This window comes from Ochotona princeps, chromosome 10 (assembly GCF_030435755.1).
Source record: "Ochotona princeps isolate mOchPri1 chromosome 10, mOchPri1.hap1, whole genome shotgun sequence".
Taxonomy (NCBI): Eukaryota; Metazoa; Chordata; class Mammalia; order Lagomorpha; family Ochotonidae; genus Ochotona; species Ochotona princeps.
The window spans coordinates 40,141,807-40,158,931 of NC_080841.1; the positions used below are offsets into that span (position 1 = coordinate 40,141,807).

The 17,125-nt window shown below is 51.8% G+C and overlaps 1 protein-coding gene across 3 annotated transcripts in view; it reads left to right on the top strand.

Annotated features, from left to right (window-relative positions):
* Window positions 1-735: 735 nt before the first annotated feature.
* Window positions 736-17,125, top strand: part of CAPN9 (calpain 9) — a 40,687-nt gene continuing 24,297 nt past the window's right edge. The window contains exons 1-6 of one of the 3 annotated variants that reach the window (XM_004578548.4): window positions 736-963; window positions 6,342-6,411; window positions 9,330-9,448; window positions 12,186-12,319; window positions 14,743-14,911; window positions 16,193-16,276. In XM_004578548.4, coding sequence (XP_004578605.2) covers window positions 751-963; window positions 6,342-6,411; window positions 9,330-9,448; window positions 12,186-12,319; window positions 14,743-14,911; window positions 16,193-16,276 — 789 coding nt within the window. In that variant the 5' untranslated portion in view covers window positions 736-750. The remainder of the gene's footprint in view (window positions 964-6,341; window positions 6,412-9,329; window positions 9,449-12,185; window positions 12,320-14,742; window positions 14,912-16,192; window positions 16,277-17,125) is intronic. The other 2 variants (XM_004578547.3, XM_004578549.3) reach the window with 2 other exon arrangements.

The window sequence follows — 17,125 nt, forward strand, 5'->3', positions numbered from 1 at the left end:
ATGATGTCTGGATGTGGGGGTGTATGTGTGTGTGTGTGTGTGTGTGTGTGTGTGTGTGTGGAGGGGGTGGTGTATGTGCCCTGGGGGTGGGAGTCGTGTCCTCTGGGATGATTCACCTGTATCAGGAGGGAGAGTGCATGAAATCCGCCCCTCAGCAGCCATTGTGAATAAAGTTTTATTGGAACACTGTGTGTTCATTAAGACAGTGTTGATGGGTATCCTGGCACTACAACAAAGCAAGTAGTTGTCTGCCCCTTCCAGACATTTTGGCTGAGCCCTGCTCCAAGTTAGACTGGGATCACCCTTGTTAGGGCTGTGCAACCTTCATTCCTATCAGCATCCCCTCCTAGGACTCACCAAGTCCTCTCCCGATCACAGCACCACCTGGGAGATGTGAGTTCAGCTGAACTCAAGCGCTTGCCTGCTGCTGTCCCCAGAGAGTGAATGTGCCTCGCCTTCCAGGTCTCCCCTCTGTGTGCTCAGCAGAGACGCTGCCCCTGCCGGGAGCTGCAGCTGAGTGTATAGGAGCCCTGAGTGATCAGGCAGCTCCCGCTGCAGTTTGCCATCAGGGTGTGCCCACTGCAGGCCAACAGGGAGGCACCCAACAAATAGGTGGAGGCCAGTTGCCCCCACCCCTCAGCCCCAGGCCCTCAGAGCAGTTCCTGGGCTGGCACAAGCAGCTCACCTCATCCCTCCTTTTTTCTCCCAGCTCTGACTGCAGCCAGCCAGCCAGCCAGCCAGGGAACAGCCATGCGTTACCTCCATCAAGACTCAGGACCCCAGGCGCACCAGACCCCCAAAGATGCCCGGATCACTCACTCCTTGGGCCAGAGCTTCGAGCAACTGAGGCAGGGGTGCCTGAGTAGGGGCACCCTGTTTGAGGATCCAGACTTTCCGGCCAGCAACTCATCTCTGTTCTACAGCGAGAGGCCTCCAGTCCCCTTCGTGTGGAAACGGCCAGGGGTGAGTGGGGATGAGCAGGCTGGGGCTGTAACACCATTGTAACTGAGAGGGCAGTGAGCTCCTGGCATGGGGGAGCAGCCATACTTGCATCTGCCCGCTCTTCCAGGGAAAACAGAGCTGGGTGAAAGCAGAAAACAGGAAATGCTGTGTGAGACTGAGACGCCCTGGGTGGGTGCCCAGGGTGTGTGGCGGCCCCTCTGCTTCTTCTCCGAGCTCTCTGATTGCCCTCAGGACCAGAGCCCTGGAGTCAGCAGAGGGTCTTGTCAGCAGGTGGTGGGACCCAAGGGCACGGGGCTGAAGGAGGGCACAGGGAACTGCCCGCTTCCCTTGCATGCATGACAGTGTGGGACTGATGAATAGATAGTGCTGCTTTGTGGCTTAGTGAATTCCCTATTGATGGGTAATGACTGCGTGTTCCCCAAGGAGGAAGAAGAGGAGAATCAGGGTCAGGGCTGCCCCACACCGACAGGCTGGAGGAGGTAGGTCCCCCGAGGTACCAGCTGGTCCCTGGACTCAAAGTCAATATTTGCTGCATTAGCCGGGGCTCTGCCTCTGACCTGGCGCTGGCTAGCTGCCATTGCCTTGGGGTGGGTGCTGGCCAGGAAGTGACTCCCAGGGGAACGGGCTGCTGCCAGGCAAGAAAGGGTGATGCCAAGGCTTTTAGACCCAAAGCAAGACCCTCAGTACTGGGCTACTCAGCCACTAACTTGTCCCGTGACTGTGGTCTCATCACTTCACTTCTCTGTGCTTCAGTCTTTTTGCCTATGAGATGAGAACAATAGTGAGTCATACAGCTCATTGACTAGTGCTCAGAAAGTGTTCAGTATCATTGCTGTCATACCATCACTAGTTCTGAATCTCACTTACCAGAAGCAAAGGACTCACCATAACTGTCTGTATCCTCCCACACCAAATAATGCTGGAATTCTGACTGCATGACACATTTACTTGGAAAACTGCACACAAGAAAACCTCTGGACTCTTTAGGCATGGGATCAAAGCATACATAAGTTGTTCTTTATGAAATAGTAAGGTCTGTGTTGCTATCTCCTGCTGGAAGGTGTGTGAGCAGTGTGAATGTGAGTATACAAGTGCATGTATGCACATCTGACCAAGTATGGGCGAGTGTGTGTGTGTGTGTGTGTGTACACAGCTATCCCTGAGATGCATGACCCTGAAGGGACTCGCTCCCACAGCCAGGCCTAAAGAGGCTAGCGCTCCTAGCAGTGGGGGCAAACCCTTTCTCCACAAAGGAGCAATAGACCACAGCAGCCACCAGAGTCTCAGATTTCCCTTTCATAAAATGGTGACAATTAGGCCACTTCTCCAGGGTCACTGTGTGACCAGCGCTTAGAAGAGCATTTGGCCCATACATACAGTAAATATTAGTAGCTGCCACATCTACAGCTGTGGCTGCAGCCTCTCACTTGCATTGCCCACCTGGGAAGGTCCCCAGCTCTCGCAGTTTGCTCTGACATCACTTGGCCTGCAACGCCCCTCTGTCACCTCCAATACACCTATTTGCTAAGTTGGAATTCCCAAGATAAAAGCTCCAGTTCAGGGCTCAAGAGACCAGCCCAGGAATATCAGAATCTCAAACTTCAGCTCCAAGAAGCTGTCATCTCCAATGGGTCTCTCTTCTCAACTCTTCCCCCAAATACTGGGGGAGGCCTGGAACCCCAGGCCAGAGCTCTTACCTACAGGTCCTTCCACTGTGCTCGTCCTCCCCTTCCAGCCCTCCCTCTCTTGCCCTTCTGTCTTTTTCTCTTAGTCACATGGTCCCCACCCAGGACTGAACAATTCCCTTATTTACCTTAACTCAGGTGCACTGGGTTGCTGCCCTTCCTGTTAATTCATTCTCAGAATCCATCCTACCCTTTGTCTGCCTCTAAGATTGTCTTCCGTGTCTCAGCCCACTCACAGAGACAGGGAGAGCTGGTGGCTTGGGTTGAGGCTTTGCACTGAGTCCTGTAGACTCCAGAAAAAGCAGGCACCTCACCACTGGCCCGTTGCGGCTCACTTGGGGAGTGAAACATCGGATGGAAGATCTTCCTCTCTGTCTCTCCTCCTCTCTGTATATCCAGCTTTCCAATAATAATAAAATCTTAAACAAAACAAAACAAAACAAAAAAGCAGGTACCAAGGGGCTTTGCCGGGGGTGGGGGGCCAGCATGGAGAGTCATCCTACAGGGCAGAGGGGCAAGGTCCCTGGCTGCTTTCACTTGTTGTAGACACAGAGCACCTCTCAATAGCAAGAACAGAGTGGCCATGGGCTTGGGACAGGGCACAGGAGGAAGGGTTGCCCTCCCCAGCACCATCTGCTTGCTAAATACAGCCAGGGCAGGGGAGGGGCGGGCAGGTAGCGTGCAAAATCACAGGTGATTAGAGGGTGATGTGCAGCCAGATTTGCTCTCTACAGAAACCAGGGCAGGCAACACTTAAACGAGAGGCTGTGAGAGAAGGTAGGATTCTGCTCCAGGAGGTGTGTGTCTAAGTGCAGCTGAGTCCTCAGAGAGGCAAGGGTAGGTAGGGGGTTTCTCCCAGTCGCTGCACAACCTCACTCTAAGCCTGCAGGCTGAGGGCACACCCTCCGGGGGTGCAACCCGACCCCCCCCCCATGGTGCCTCCTTGCTCTCTTCCTGTCTGTCTGTGAGTACCCATCTGCTTTCTCCCTGCAGGTCCTTCCGGGCCCTCAGCCCACATGTACTCAGGACCCTCCTCCCTGAAGGTGCCCTCTAGCATGCCCTTCACACACTTTGCCCATGACTAAGAGCTCTCATACACAGAAACTCTGCACTAACTCTGCGGCTCCCCCAGACCAGCAGTTATCCTGGGACATCCCTGGGGTCTCCACAGCCGCCAGTGTTGGGCACACAGTTATGGAGTGCGCCAACCAACATCTCCAGACTGTATTACAACAGTGGCATTTCCTGCTTAAAAGCTCTACTTTGTCCCCCATCCCTGGGTTCTAGGACATTTGGGAAGATGAGTGTGGCTTCTGCCTTTAACTCTCCCCTTCCCCCAGAGACAAGAAGAAATAGAGAATTTGGAAACAATGATTTCATCCACTTTTTCCTAACCCTCAATCCTTCCCACTCTGGTCAATCATGTGATCATCTTAAAAATTAAAAATTGAAAAAAATAAAAGCTCTGCTTTGGAGAGGCCTTTGGCTAGCCCTGTGATGCTGTATAATGATCATGAGAGGCCCTGAAAGCAGCCATCCCAGCATGCTCAGTGTTAATGCCCGGGGAAAGCCGCCTTATGCTGCAGTGGGGCTGTCGCCCTGGGGGGTCCTGGGGTCCCCAGGCACAATCTGAATTCACTTGATGCTTGTCAAGACTCCTGTGGTGGAAACTTCGTTATCACTTGGTGATTATTTCTGAGTTTTTCTCCTTTTGTATTTTCTCCTAGCTGCATGCAATTTGATAAATACTTTCTAAACAAAACAACTGGTTGGACCCAGTGACAGTTGCAGATGCATCTGGTTGGGCCAGGCCAGTGAGGGGTTGCATAATGGAAAAGAACAGCAAAGATGGAAAGGAGATAGGGCGTTGAGCAGAACAGCCTACCCTGGGAGGCTGGTCAAACCTGCGGGCAGGAATCTACAGGATTTCAGAGCCTGTTTTATGTCCCCCATGAGTGGGTGGCAGCAGGGACATTGCTGTTTAGGAGAGTTCCCTGGGCTGCGGGACCCCAAGCTGATGATCCTTGAGGATACAGCCTTGGAAGTTAAGTGGCCTGCCTGCAGTCTCTCCTGGTTTTTTATATCAAACATTTTCCTGGTTTGCATTGTCCCTTTGGGCTCAGTTCTGAGCCTGTGGCAAACACTTATGCTGGTCCAGGTCAAGGAGGGCACACTATGCCTCCTTGTCCAAATGGAAGGAATGAAGGGGTGGCAGAAGCAAGCCAGGACACTGGCGCCAAGGCACCGCCTCCCTGCCCTGGTTGCCTAGTCCCCCACACTGGAGAGTAGGAACAGTGAATGAAAAGTCTCCCAGGCTACTGGGCACTGAGGGCCGGAATGCACAAACGTGTAAGGCCTCCCAAGAGGAGAGGCTGGTGTTCCCAATGCAGTGACTCTGCTAGGCTGGGCTTTGGGAGCCCTGTGACACAGCCTCCTTCCTGGCTCAGCTTACATGTGTACTTTAGGAGCTAGCCAATCCAGGCAGCCACCCCAGGGCAGGTGGCCCAGGGTTCTGTCACCCCCAGGCTGGTGCATTATAGAGGAGGCAGATGGCAGAGCCATTTCAGAGCTCAGCTTTTTGCCCTGGAAATCTCTTTGACATCAACCATCCCCCAATCCCTCGGATTCCTCTATTTTCTGTTGCTAATACCACCATGGCAGAGACTGGGTGCGTCATAAAGAACAGAGGGTCACTTGGGCTTCTGGATCTGGAGGTCCAAGAGTCAAGGGTGGCATCTGGAGGTGGCTTTTTTGCTGGCAGAGGTCCAAGAGGGCACTGGGCTTCACGTGGGAACAGGACAGGGAACACACATCTTAGTCTCATCTGGCCTCCCTCAGTTCCTATAAAAGCCATCAATATTTACCCATGGGGCCCCATTTAATCCTGATTAGCCCCCATAAGGCCCTGCTCTATACACTGCAGTCAGAGTAAGCACCCACCCTCTGAATACCTCACCGTGGGGACTGAACACCATTAAGAGCTTCACAAGGGACAAACCACATCCAGAGCACAGCACTCTGTTGGTTCCTCTGAGACCAGAGAGGATATTGTGTCCTAGGGTGCCTGAGGATAACCAATCCAGGCCCCAGGAGCTTCACCAAGATCTTCAATACTGGCACATCAGCCCATGCAGTTTGGGCCATCTTCCACTGCTTTTGCAAGTGCATTAGCAGGAAGCTGGATCAGAAGCAGAGCAGCTGGGACTCCAACCAGAACTCATACAGGTTGTTGGCTTTGTGGGTAGTGGCTTAACTCTTTATGCACAGTGCTGGTTCCAATATACGTGTTTTCACCTTGGTGCATCTCTGAAGAACAGGGTGGGGAGTGCAGATCAGTGTTTGATCCCAGGCACATGCCTGGGTGCATGCTCACCTCACCTCACCTCATACTAAGATCACGAACTTCATAGGTGGGGAGTTGGGACTGGAACACTTAGCCCTTGCCTCCCAGTGCACAGCCTAGGTGATAAGAACCCTCTGGGTGGAGCTGCCAGCCTGCTCTGCAGCCAGGTATGGCATGAAGGGCTGATGGCTGAGAACTCAGGACCTCGCCCTCCACAGACACAAGCAACAAAAGAGCCTGGGTGCAAGGACATAGAGCCTGGGCAGCGCTTCCCTCCTCTTGGCCCATGCAGAGAAATAAATCACCTCCTGTCCAGAGGTCCCCTCTAGTAATACTCTGTGTTCCTCCAGGAAATTGTGAAAAACCCAGAATTCATTCTTGGAGGGGCCACCAGGACTGACATCTGCCAGGGGGAACTTGGTAAGTGTTGAGACAGGTGGCCAGGGTGTGGCACTTGGCTAGAGGGGTGCTGGGCAAAAAGCACTGTGGGGTCAGCACCACAAGGCTGTGAACTGCACAGAGGAGGCCCCTGGCTTAAGGGAGCACTGCTGCGACCCTTGCCACTTGCTCCTCCCCAGGGTGGGACCATGCCCCTCTGAACAGAGCTCTGTGGCCTCCACTATCCTGGCACTCACACATCTCTGGGGCTGTGGTTGATACTTAGGACCTCCATACTGAGCAACTGAATGAGCCCCAACACAGAATCCAAAAATCACAAACCTGCACTGATGATGGTTAATGAAACAGGTGGGTAGAGCCTTGATCTGCTTGTGCCGCTGTGCTGAAGTTCTGAGACAGTGATTTGTCAGGAACAGGAGCTTACTGCTCCATTCTGGAGGTTGGAAGCTCAAGGTCCAGGCCTGGAGACACATGGTTCCATGCATCCCCTCTTCTTGAGAGAGGGGTTGGAGGTTTAAGCGTCCTCCTGTGCCAGAAGGGATACATGCGACAATGGGGACCATTGCAGTGACCTCGCATGACAGAATGGCAGTAAAGCAGATAGGCTCCTTGTGTGAAGTCTCTTGTTAAAGGACCTCACTTTCGCGCACAAGGGACGTGCTTTGTGATCCGTTGTCCTGCCGAAGGCCTCACTTCTTGGCACCATTCTACTGATCACTTGATGGGGAGAGGGGATAAAGTGACAACATAATTGCCTGGCTGGTGTGTACTTAGGCATGTAGACAGATCAACACATACAAGGATGACTGACAGATAAGGAGGCAGGCAGATAGAGGGCAATTGGGTAGCTGATAGTTGAAAGAAGAAAGTAGCTGATACCTATGTATACATGGCCACACAGGGAAGGTAGATAGATGTGTAGATCATGATAGGTATGAAAGCACAGAGCAAGGTAAGCGAGCAGATGACAGATGCTTGGATGGAGAGGATTGCACGTTCTAGAAATAACTTGACTTTTCAAAACTTTGCATCCAGGCAGTCTTCCTTGGCCATGTTGAGCCTTCCCTAGGAGATTGTTTCTACCCTTCCCTTCACCACCCACTCCTCCACCTCTTTTCCAGAGTCCTACGTTGCAATATGATAGCAAAATATTTGTACCAACTCCTTTGTTTTCCAAAATTTTGGCTTGGGACAGTGGTGTAAAAAATATAGAGTTTCACTTTATATTTCTCCTTAATAGAAAGTTGATTCAAAATATCACTTTGTGACATTTTATTATACCCAAACATAGTACATAGCGTATGGCCAACCTATGAAGGACAATAATGAAATGAACCCCTGCGAGCTATCTTCACCTGCAGTAAGAAACAGATGTCACCAGCACCACTGGTTGCTCCTCCTGGTAGTGTCCTGAAGCCATCATCCAACTGGCCATATGACAAAGTGACCTGCAGAGATTGCCTCCTCTTGGGCCTCTCACTGGGTGGCCAGTCTTGTCCGCTGCGCAGGCCCTACAGAGAGAAAAGCCATCTTGTTCTATTGCTGACTGCATAATGGCTTGTGAATTGTGTAAGGAGTATGAGCCAAGTCTCCACTTCAACAGCTCACAGCATTCCCAGCTAGACGGATGTTGAGTGGCATGCTCTGGCCAGAAACAGACATGTGTTCTGTAACATGGAAGAGAAGCTGGAGATCATCTCACAACGGCAGTGACTCCGTCGGACTTGGGCTGGCCCTGTTTGCCTCTGACCTGAGCATCTTTCCTCATCTTTGCATCTGGTAGCGATGTCAGCTACCAGAAAGCTACTCAGCAGCTGTCAAACTGATGCTCTTGCAAACCTGTAGCCCATATCACTCCCCACTGGCAACCCTTTAAGTCCACCTGAGGCTCTCCCAGGTCACCAGAGGATATATCAGGTACCAGTGTGTGTGCTGGAGCTGAAGCTGGGCTGGCCCACGCCCTGCCTAGAGACCCTCGGAGAGCCAGGATGGAGTGAGTCCATTACCGACATCTGGGCCCTGGTGAGCCTCTCTTGCTTGTGTCTGATAACCGCAAAATGGTTCTATTACAGTGTCCAGAGTCCCGGGGGACCTAGCCCTTTCCAGAAATGTGCTCTTTGAGCAACTGATGCTGAGTGAGATGGTGATACTTTTTACTAAACACAAAGAGAACAGGATGAAGCTCAAGCTCCTATCGGATAACTGGGTAGGCCCCGGATATACCACCACATCTTCCAGGCTGCGAGGCACATCCGGTGCAGACAAAGGAACAGAAAAGACGCTGCTGGATGTTGGACATCACTTCTCAGTCTTCTTCCAGATACGTATCAATCTAAAGACATTGCTGGCAAGTTCAGAAGATGAGTCAACATGTCTGAAGAAGGCAAGGTGTTTGAAAGTACACAGAGCTGCCCTGAGCTGCTGCTGCTGCTGTGTAACCACCGACTATCACCACCGATGCCCACTTTGAGTCCTCGTGGGGGAGGGAGTAGAGGAGCTGCAGCTGCACATTTGGGCCTCCCCAGGCCTACAGGGGCCATTTCCACATCCCCCTCCCCACCACGCCTGCTCCTTCAGCCCACGTGGGACACCATGCAGCCTTGGTTACCTGGAGAGGAAGTTGCTGGAATTTCACAGCCGCAGGGCCTAATGGAACCATCTGTCTTAATTCCACATGAGCAAATCCTCCAACAGTGCCAAGGAGCAGGCAGTGTCTGTCTTTGCCAGGCTGAACAGGACAAGGGCAGGCCAAGGGAGCTGAAAGGAAGGACAGAGGCACTTGTCCATTTTCTAAATGTAGAAAAGATGTGGCCACCCCCGGACCTACCCACCTGTCCTCCTGGCACCAAGTCCACCTCTCATCACACACACAAATATACCCCCACCCCATCTGCTGTGAAGCAGCACTGGGAACCAGGCCCTCTGATTTTATTTTGTAGGTGACTGTTGGCTGCTAGCTGCCATTGCTTCGCTCACGCTTAATGACAGAGCGCTGGCCAGAGTGGTCCCCCACGACCAAAGCTTTGGCCCTGGTTACGCTGGGATATTCCATTTCCAGGTAAGAAGGAGGTCTGGGCTGGTGGAATTGCTTCTCTGTGGCCCAGTGACAAGATGCCACGTGTCTTTTCCCTGCCCAGTCACCCTGGAATGAACATGATCTTGTCTGTGTAAGAGGCAGGATCCTGAAAGACACAAAAACCACCTGTTTATTGTAGAATCACATCTAAATGCATCAGAGCAATAAAAGCACTGTGTGCTGGGTTCTGACAGCAAGCATGCAGGAAAGCTGTGAGTGATATTTTGGCAAACACAGAGGGGTTTTATGTTATAATCTTATTTGGGATTTCTTGTGCTGCATGCATAAATGGCCTAGACCATTTATACCTCTGGGAGAACTGGATAATGTCCACCAACAGAAAAGCTCTCCTTGCTGATGAAATTGAAATTACGGGGGGGAACCCCACAGAGACAGCTTTGGTTGGAGTCTGTGTAACCCAGTACTGAGCCATTGACACTGGCCAGGCTGAAACTAGGAGCTAAGCACTCCTCAAGGGCGGGTATCAGCATGTGAGCCTTCCCCTACAGCATCCCAGGGTGTGCATGAGCAGGACTTGGGACTCACATCCTCATATGGAGCTAGCACTCAAACCCAGGCACTCCCATCTGGCTCGCACATGTCCCAAAGAACCTCTTAGCCACTCCATCAAGCACCTGCTCTTTCCTTTGGTCCTCACTCAAGTGGTAGTTTCAGGCAGATTTCTCAATGAGCCTTCCCATGCTAGTCTGAGAAAAGGGAAGACTGGAAGCTTTCCATGGTTTGGGGCAGCAGGCCATCACAAAGGCAGACCTGCCCCCAGCCCTGGCTGTTCACACACAGGCCTGCCCTTGGGGTCGGTGCTGTCCCTCTGCCCCTGAGCCTGCAGTGTAGAAGCAGTTCTGGTCCTGACAGCATGTAAGTGTCTTATGGGCTGAGCCAAGGCAGCAGACAGGAAGCTTAGATTGCAGGGAGGTCATGGCCATGGTCAGTACTCAGGCCTCCTGTGCCTGCTGGGGCAGAGCCACTTTGCAGTCCAAACAAATTTCATTCCTATCCTCCAGAGGCAGGACCCCAGCTCTCCAGGACTCCTGCCTCTGGCCCAACACAACATTTCTGAAACATGCTGTGGAGCCAGGCAGGGGAGGTAGGGTGCAGGTGGTAAATTCAGAAATTGCAGACCACCACCGCCTGGCCTGGGGTCCCCTGGGTCCTGTGCAATGTCACAGCTGAGAAGTCCCTTGGCAATATTCTGATTCTCATTTTACTGAGTCCCAGGGAGGAAAAAGTGGCTGATCCAAGGTCACAAAACAATCAGCCACTAAGCCACTAAGCAAGGCCAGTGGTCTGGCACGCTGCTCCCAGGCTGCCCCATCAAGCAGGGGGCTGGAATGCCCCTGCCTGGCTGGGAACTGGCCCCTTGGGTGCTGAAAATGCTCCACTTGCTTCCCACTCCAGCCTACTGGGAGGCACAGCATTAGAAACAGACCCCTTCCATCTGTCACACTCCGCTCCTGTCCCTCAGCATCAGGCAGGAGTGTGACAGAGCCATCTCTCTGTCCCTGTCAGGTCCCCTGAGCCTGGCCCTCCAAGGCAGATCTCCCTTGCATACCCTTCCCTCTGCTTTCTCCAACCCTCCTTCACCCTGTGTCCTGGCCTGGAACTTAAATTTCTGCTGAACCTGAAGCCACAGGTGTCTCCCCCAAGAACCTAAAAGGATGATGTGCCAGGAGGCAAGGTGTCAGGTGAAAGCCCCATGCGGAAGTTTAGCTTGGGCAGGTAGCAGGAAGGTTCCTTAAAACATAACACAACCTCAGGTCAGGCCTGATCGAATTTGGATTGCTGATGTCAAGGGATGCTCAGGATACCATGGCAACACTGTTTAAATAAATGGCTTCCGGAGGCACAGCACCCATCCTCCTTTTTTGACATTTTCTTTGTTCTCACACTTCACTTCACTGTTGCCCTGGCATCACCTTCTGGCCAACTGAACCAGGAGAAATGGGGGAGAGGTAGGTCCCCACAGAGCCAAAGATAGGCAGAGGAACTAACGTGACCCCTGCTCACACCAGCCCTCCTGCATTTGCGGACCACACATACATGTGCACATAGGCACACAAACACACATACTGCTCTGGCAGACATGTGAGCAAATGCAGACATTTCCACGTATACAAGACATAAATGAGTGTGTGCATGCCTGTGCAGCCTCCATATGAGTGTGCTCACATGCACACACATGTAATCACACTTGCCCACACTGCCCTCACAGCTCAAACCCCCGGCACACAGGAAAGCCAGGTCCAACTGGCATTCCTTGTGTAGATGGACACAAAATCAGCCTTAGGGTTCCACCTATGGGCAAAAAGTGAGTTCACCACAGAGCAAAAAACTGGTGGGGACAATGGGGCCCTGTGAGTGGAGAGATCACACACTGTCATCCTCAAACCCCTATCAACAAGTCATTCTTATGAAGAAGAACAATGGGGCCAACGCCCCGTGGAGTGTCTGCCTGTGACTGTTGTCCCCCAGCACTTGGCTAACCCTGAAATGCAGAGCTGTTGTCAGTGGTGGGGAGAAAGCTCAGTACCAGAGGCAGTGGTCGACATCCCAGGGGTCCCTCCACGGGGTCCATGAGAGGCCTTTCTCAGGCTTGTGAAGGCAGTTTGCTCAGAGGGGAGCAGGGGCAATGGTTAAGGGGGCAGCATTACTTCCTGTGTGACTCACCCTCCATGCTTTCTGTCTGCACCCTGGGCCACAGTTCTGGCAGCACAGCGAGTGGCTGGATGTGGTGATTGATGACCGACTGCCCACCTTCAGGGACCGCTTGGTTTTCCTCCACTCTGCTGACCACCGGGAATTCTGGGCCGCCTTGCTGGAAAAGGCCTATGCCAAGTGAGTAGCAGCATGCCCTTTGGGGAAAGCCTGGTCTCCACTCTGCAGGGTATGGCAGGGAAGGCCGAGGGCCTGAGTCTGCAGGTGAGGCAAGGGTGGGGACCTCCGGCCTGGTTTTCCCCTTACAGTCTAGATGTGCAAGAGCCACACATGCCCCCTTCTTCTCCCACCCCCCAAGTCACTATTCTTGCCTTTGGAGACCTGGTGGGAGAAGAATTGGGTGGGGGGAAGCAAGTGGCAGGCAGCTGTGGCCGTGCCGGCACCACGTGGCTCTTTGCATTCTCATGAGACCCTGCTGTGGCTAAAACCTCTGGGCTGTTGAGAAGGTGGCTGTTGAGGCACTCATTATCCCTCTTTTGGGATGCTTTTTGGGTAAAAGCCCAGGTCCACATCAGCTACCTACAGATGCTTCAAGCACTGCTACTCATAGTTGCAAAAAAAAAAAAAAAAAAAAAAAAACTGGAACAACCAAGATGAATAATGGGCAAGCTATGGCATTTAATGGGATACTAATCAAAGATTAAAAGCAATGAATCTTAAATGCCTATTGCTAAGAAGCGAAGAAATCAACCTGAAAAGGCCATTGCTGCAGGAGCCCAACGACATGCCTTTCTGGAAAAGGCGAAACCACGAAGACAGGAAATAGGCCTGCAGTTGCCAAGGTTTCGTGGGGAAAGGGGAAGGGAGGGGACTGAGCAGCAGGCAGAGCACAGCCTGTCACCGATTTCTTTGTGAAACTGCCCTGTGTGATACTGTCAGGGTGGACAGGTGACAATAGGCATGTGTCACATCTGTAGAAGTTCACAGCCAAGAGTAAGCTGCCTATATGCAAAAGTTAGGAGTCGCCCAACAGGATAGGGGCTTCTAGGCTGAAACACAGACTACGGCAAAATAACCCAACTGCATTACAAACCAAGAAACAACCTCCCTGAAGGGAGAGAAGGGCAAGGTACTGACTGGAAATGAGTGCGGTCTGTAGGATTGCAGGCCAAAGAAATTGCACATCAAATTGTTTTTCAAAGAGCACAGGAGGAAACTCCTGGCACAGTTAAAGCTGTATCCTGAATGGGAGAGTCAGTTAGTCAGGGTGGTGCAAGGCAGGTTTCCCATTTTCGGGACAGGAGGTCTAAGAGGAGGTGGCTGGAACCATCCATGGCTTGGTGGCTTAGAACTGAGTGCACCCTAATGAACAGAGATTAGCCATGTGTTCACACATGGCTTAATGTGCATGCTCACTGTGCACACCTTGCTTTGCCAACTTGAGAAGATCTAGAAGTGACTGCAACCCATGGCCACAAGCACATCTGCTTCCCAAGTCTTAGTTCTTCCTTTTCCACTGAAAGGAACCAGGATTCCTTGGAGATATGGCTGATGTAGAAAATAACACAGAATGAACATCTTATAGTTCCTGAAAGTGAGAAAACACACACACACACACACAATTAATGTCTCAAGACTACAGAGCCAATTGAAGGGACTCCCAATAACCAAAACTACAGCAGAACAATTCAACTCAGAAAATAAACAAAGCAGTAGCAGATTATGAAATGAAGCCAATGTCCATGCGTCTGTACTGATTTTAATATGTGATTGAATAAATACATGGACGTGAATGGACAAATCTCCCCGTGCAGAATAATTCCAGGTCAATTGTATTGATCCGACCTCACGGGAGCAGTTTAAGTTTGCACTTCTGAAGTGTGCCCTGCCAATGTGACTTCCTTCCCACGAGTGAGGTGCAGCAAGCACAGGGAAGCGCTGCTTCTCCCCGGGACACCTCCCCACCACATCACCCAGGCGCCCAGGGCCGCTTCCAGTAGTCATCACTCATGTGGAGAGCATGAGCCATCGATAATGTGACTACGATACTTTACCTGTGTGGCCTCCCCCCCGACTTCCCCCCCAAAAAAAACCCGGTGAGAGAAGTAACAGCTGCATCTAAGAAACAAGCACGCTCAAACCTACCTTATCAGCATTCCTCCGATCCACCTGTCACCATCATCAAAAGTGAAAGCTCAGCCGTCGTCCTGGACACAGGGAGCCTGCAGTGTCCCCAGTACGATCCTGGAACAGCCAAAGGACGTGAAATAAAAACTCAGAGCATCTGAAGCAGCTGTGGACTGCAGGTAGCACGAACCGACTGGCCCAGTCATCGTGACGCACGATGGAAGTGGGGTATGGAGAATGGGGGAGCACTACACATTCCTCTGCAAGTTCTACAGCGAAGTTTTATCCAAATATTCAAACAGAGTCTGTTGCTTATCTCATATTAATACGAGAGATGACCACGAGGCCAGAAAAGAAGGGTAACGGCCTCAACTCTTGGTGCACACACCATGAGTGTCTGCCCCCAGGCGCTGGCTGAGGGCTGCCCCCTGGTGGCCGCTCCGGTTCCCTGCTGCAGTGGTTGCGCTCTCTTGCAGGCTGAATGGGAGCTACGAGGCTCTGAAGGGTGGCAGCACCATTGAGGCCATGGAGGACTTCACCGGGGGCGTGGCAGAGAACTTCCTAACCAGAGATGCTCCGGAGAATTTCTACGAGATTCTTGAGAAAGCTTTGAAGAGGGGCTCCTTGCTGGGCTGCTCCATTGACGTAAGTTTGCATCACTCTTCACGCACTGGCTTCCTTCCCAGGGTGCAGAGGAGCTGCAGGGCGACTCCAGGAGTCCCGGCCACCCTAAGGGCAGGGGATGACCATGCTGGGGAGGGTCCGTGCTGATTTCTGTGCATTAAGACACTTGTTCTTATTTAATATTCTCCAAGTCACTCAGATAGACTACTCTTGCTCTGCAGGTGGAGTGATCCCAAGATATACAAAGGCACATTGTCTCTCTCCCCCCACACTTCCTGTCTTTCTCTCTCCAACACTTTCTGTGCTGTCTTCTCCAGCCCCACCACAAGCCCCTTTGCACTTCTCTCTCTCTCTTTAAATATTTATTTATTTTTATTGGAAAGGCAGATATACAGAGAGCAGGAGAGACAGAGAGGGAGATCCTCCATGCATTGATTCATTCCCCAAGCAGCCACAACAGCCAGAGCTGAGTTGAGCTGAAGCCAGGAGCCCAGAGCCTCTTCCGGGTCTCCCACACAGGTGCGGGATTCCAAGGCTTTCCCAGGTCACAAGCAGAAAGCTGGATGGCAAGCAGGGCTGCTGAGATTAGAACCAGGGCCCATATGGGATCCCGGGTGTGCAAGGCGAGGACTTTAACTGCTAGGCTATCACGCCGGGCCCCCTTTGTACTTATCATTCAGACAGCCACACTTATCCACACAGAAACATAGGGGTAGATGGCTTTCATTTTACTAAAATGGAAGTCTTCTATAGAACTTTCTCAAATTTGTTTTTCTTCTAATTTCATACATTGTGAAAAATACATCACACCAACTGATAAAAATCAAATAGCAGTTTTCCAATTACCTCTTGCAGATTAATGCACAGGTGCAATTTCACCTCAACTATGCTTTTGTAATTTATTCATATTTTCTCTTTTGCTAACAAATTATCCTCCACACTTTCAAATTTGTGACACAGAGCCACCTACTTCTCGGTATCTCGTTGGTATATGTAATTGTCTCTCATGCTATTCCTCATGTCAGTAATAGTCAAATTGTTCTGTCTTGGGGACTGAAAAATGAAGTCTTCCCTGGAGTGCGTGCTATGATCGAGGGTTCCCCACCCTTGGAGGAAACTGGCCTTGCTGCCACTGACAGGCATTCTAGAGGTGTCCTGTGTACCCAATTTAAATGGCCCACGCATGTGGCCCGCACCTGAGGGAGCAGGAGGCATTGGTGGGTGTGATGGGGCTGGGCGTGGAGCTGAGTTGGGGAAGGTTTGTCTTAGCCAATGGCTCTGACCCTGTTTATCCTGTTTTAGACCAGAAACGCTGCCGAATCGGAAGCCCGGACACCTTTTGGTCTGATTAGGGGCCACGCCTACACTGTAACTGGGATAGACCAGGTAGGTGAGCAGAACCGCTATTACAGGGTACGGAAGAGATGTGGCAATGCCGCCCCCTGCTGCATGGATTAGGGCATAGCAGCCTGGACCAACTCAACACGTTAGAGGTTTCCTCTGAACGAGGTAAACTGGAATTCAAAACAGAAGAGAGCGCAGGTGAGAGCTGTGTGAGTCCATCATGGCTCCATCATGGGAGCCCAGTGTTATTTGTTTGTGGTTGTTCCTTTCTTTCCCAGTCCCCTATCACTCCCGAGTTAGGATTTTCCAAAGAAACGGCGCTAGCAGCAGGTGTACTGGATGGACTTGGACCCGCACTTACAGAGACAGAGAGAGGCCAGGAAAGCCCCTGGTTTATTTCTAGTCCCAAGCTGAAGGGAAGCCCAAGAACCAGATGGTCAAATACAAGACCAGAAAACCATCATGTCCCACTCCACCGGTGGGCCAAAAGAGAGTTCTCCTGGCCTCTGCCTTTTTGTTCAGAGAGCAAGACGAGGCCCGTCCACGTGGGACAGACAGCAGTTGGCCTCAGTCTGCCAGCTGGAACTCAACTCCATCTAGGAGCAGCCTTGCGGACATGAGCAGAATTAACTGCTAAGCAGGTGTCTGGGGACTCCCCTGGCCTAGTGTGGCAGACACTTCAATATGAACCACCACAAGTAGGTCCTCTACGGTTGTCATCCAAGGGGCCACCCAGACCCCAGAAAGCTTCTCACTGACTTGTGCAAGTGCTGGTTTGGGGAGGCACAGTGAGGGACCTGAGAGAGAGAGAAAGGAAGAGCATAGGCTGCAAGAGGAAGACAAGAACTGAAGTTTTCACCCAGTCCCTCTGAGCCCCCAACTGTAAGCTGA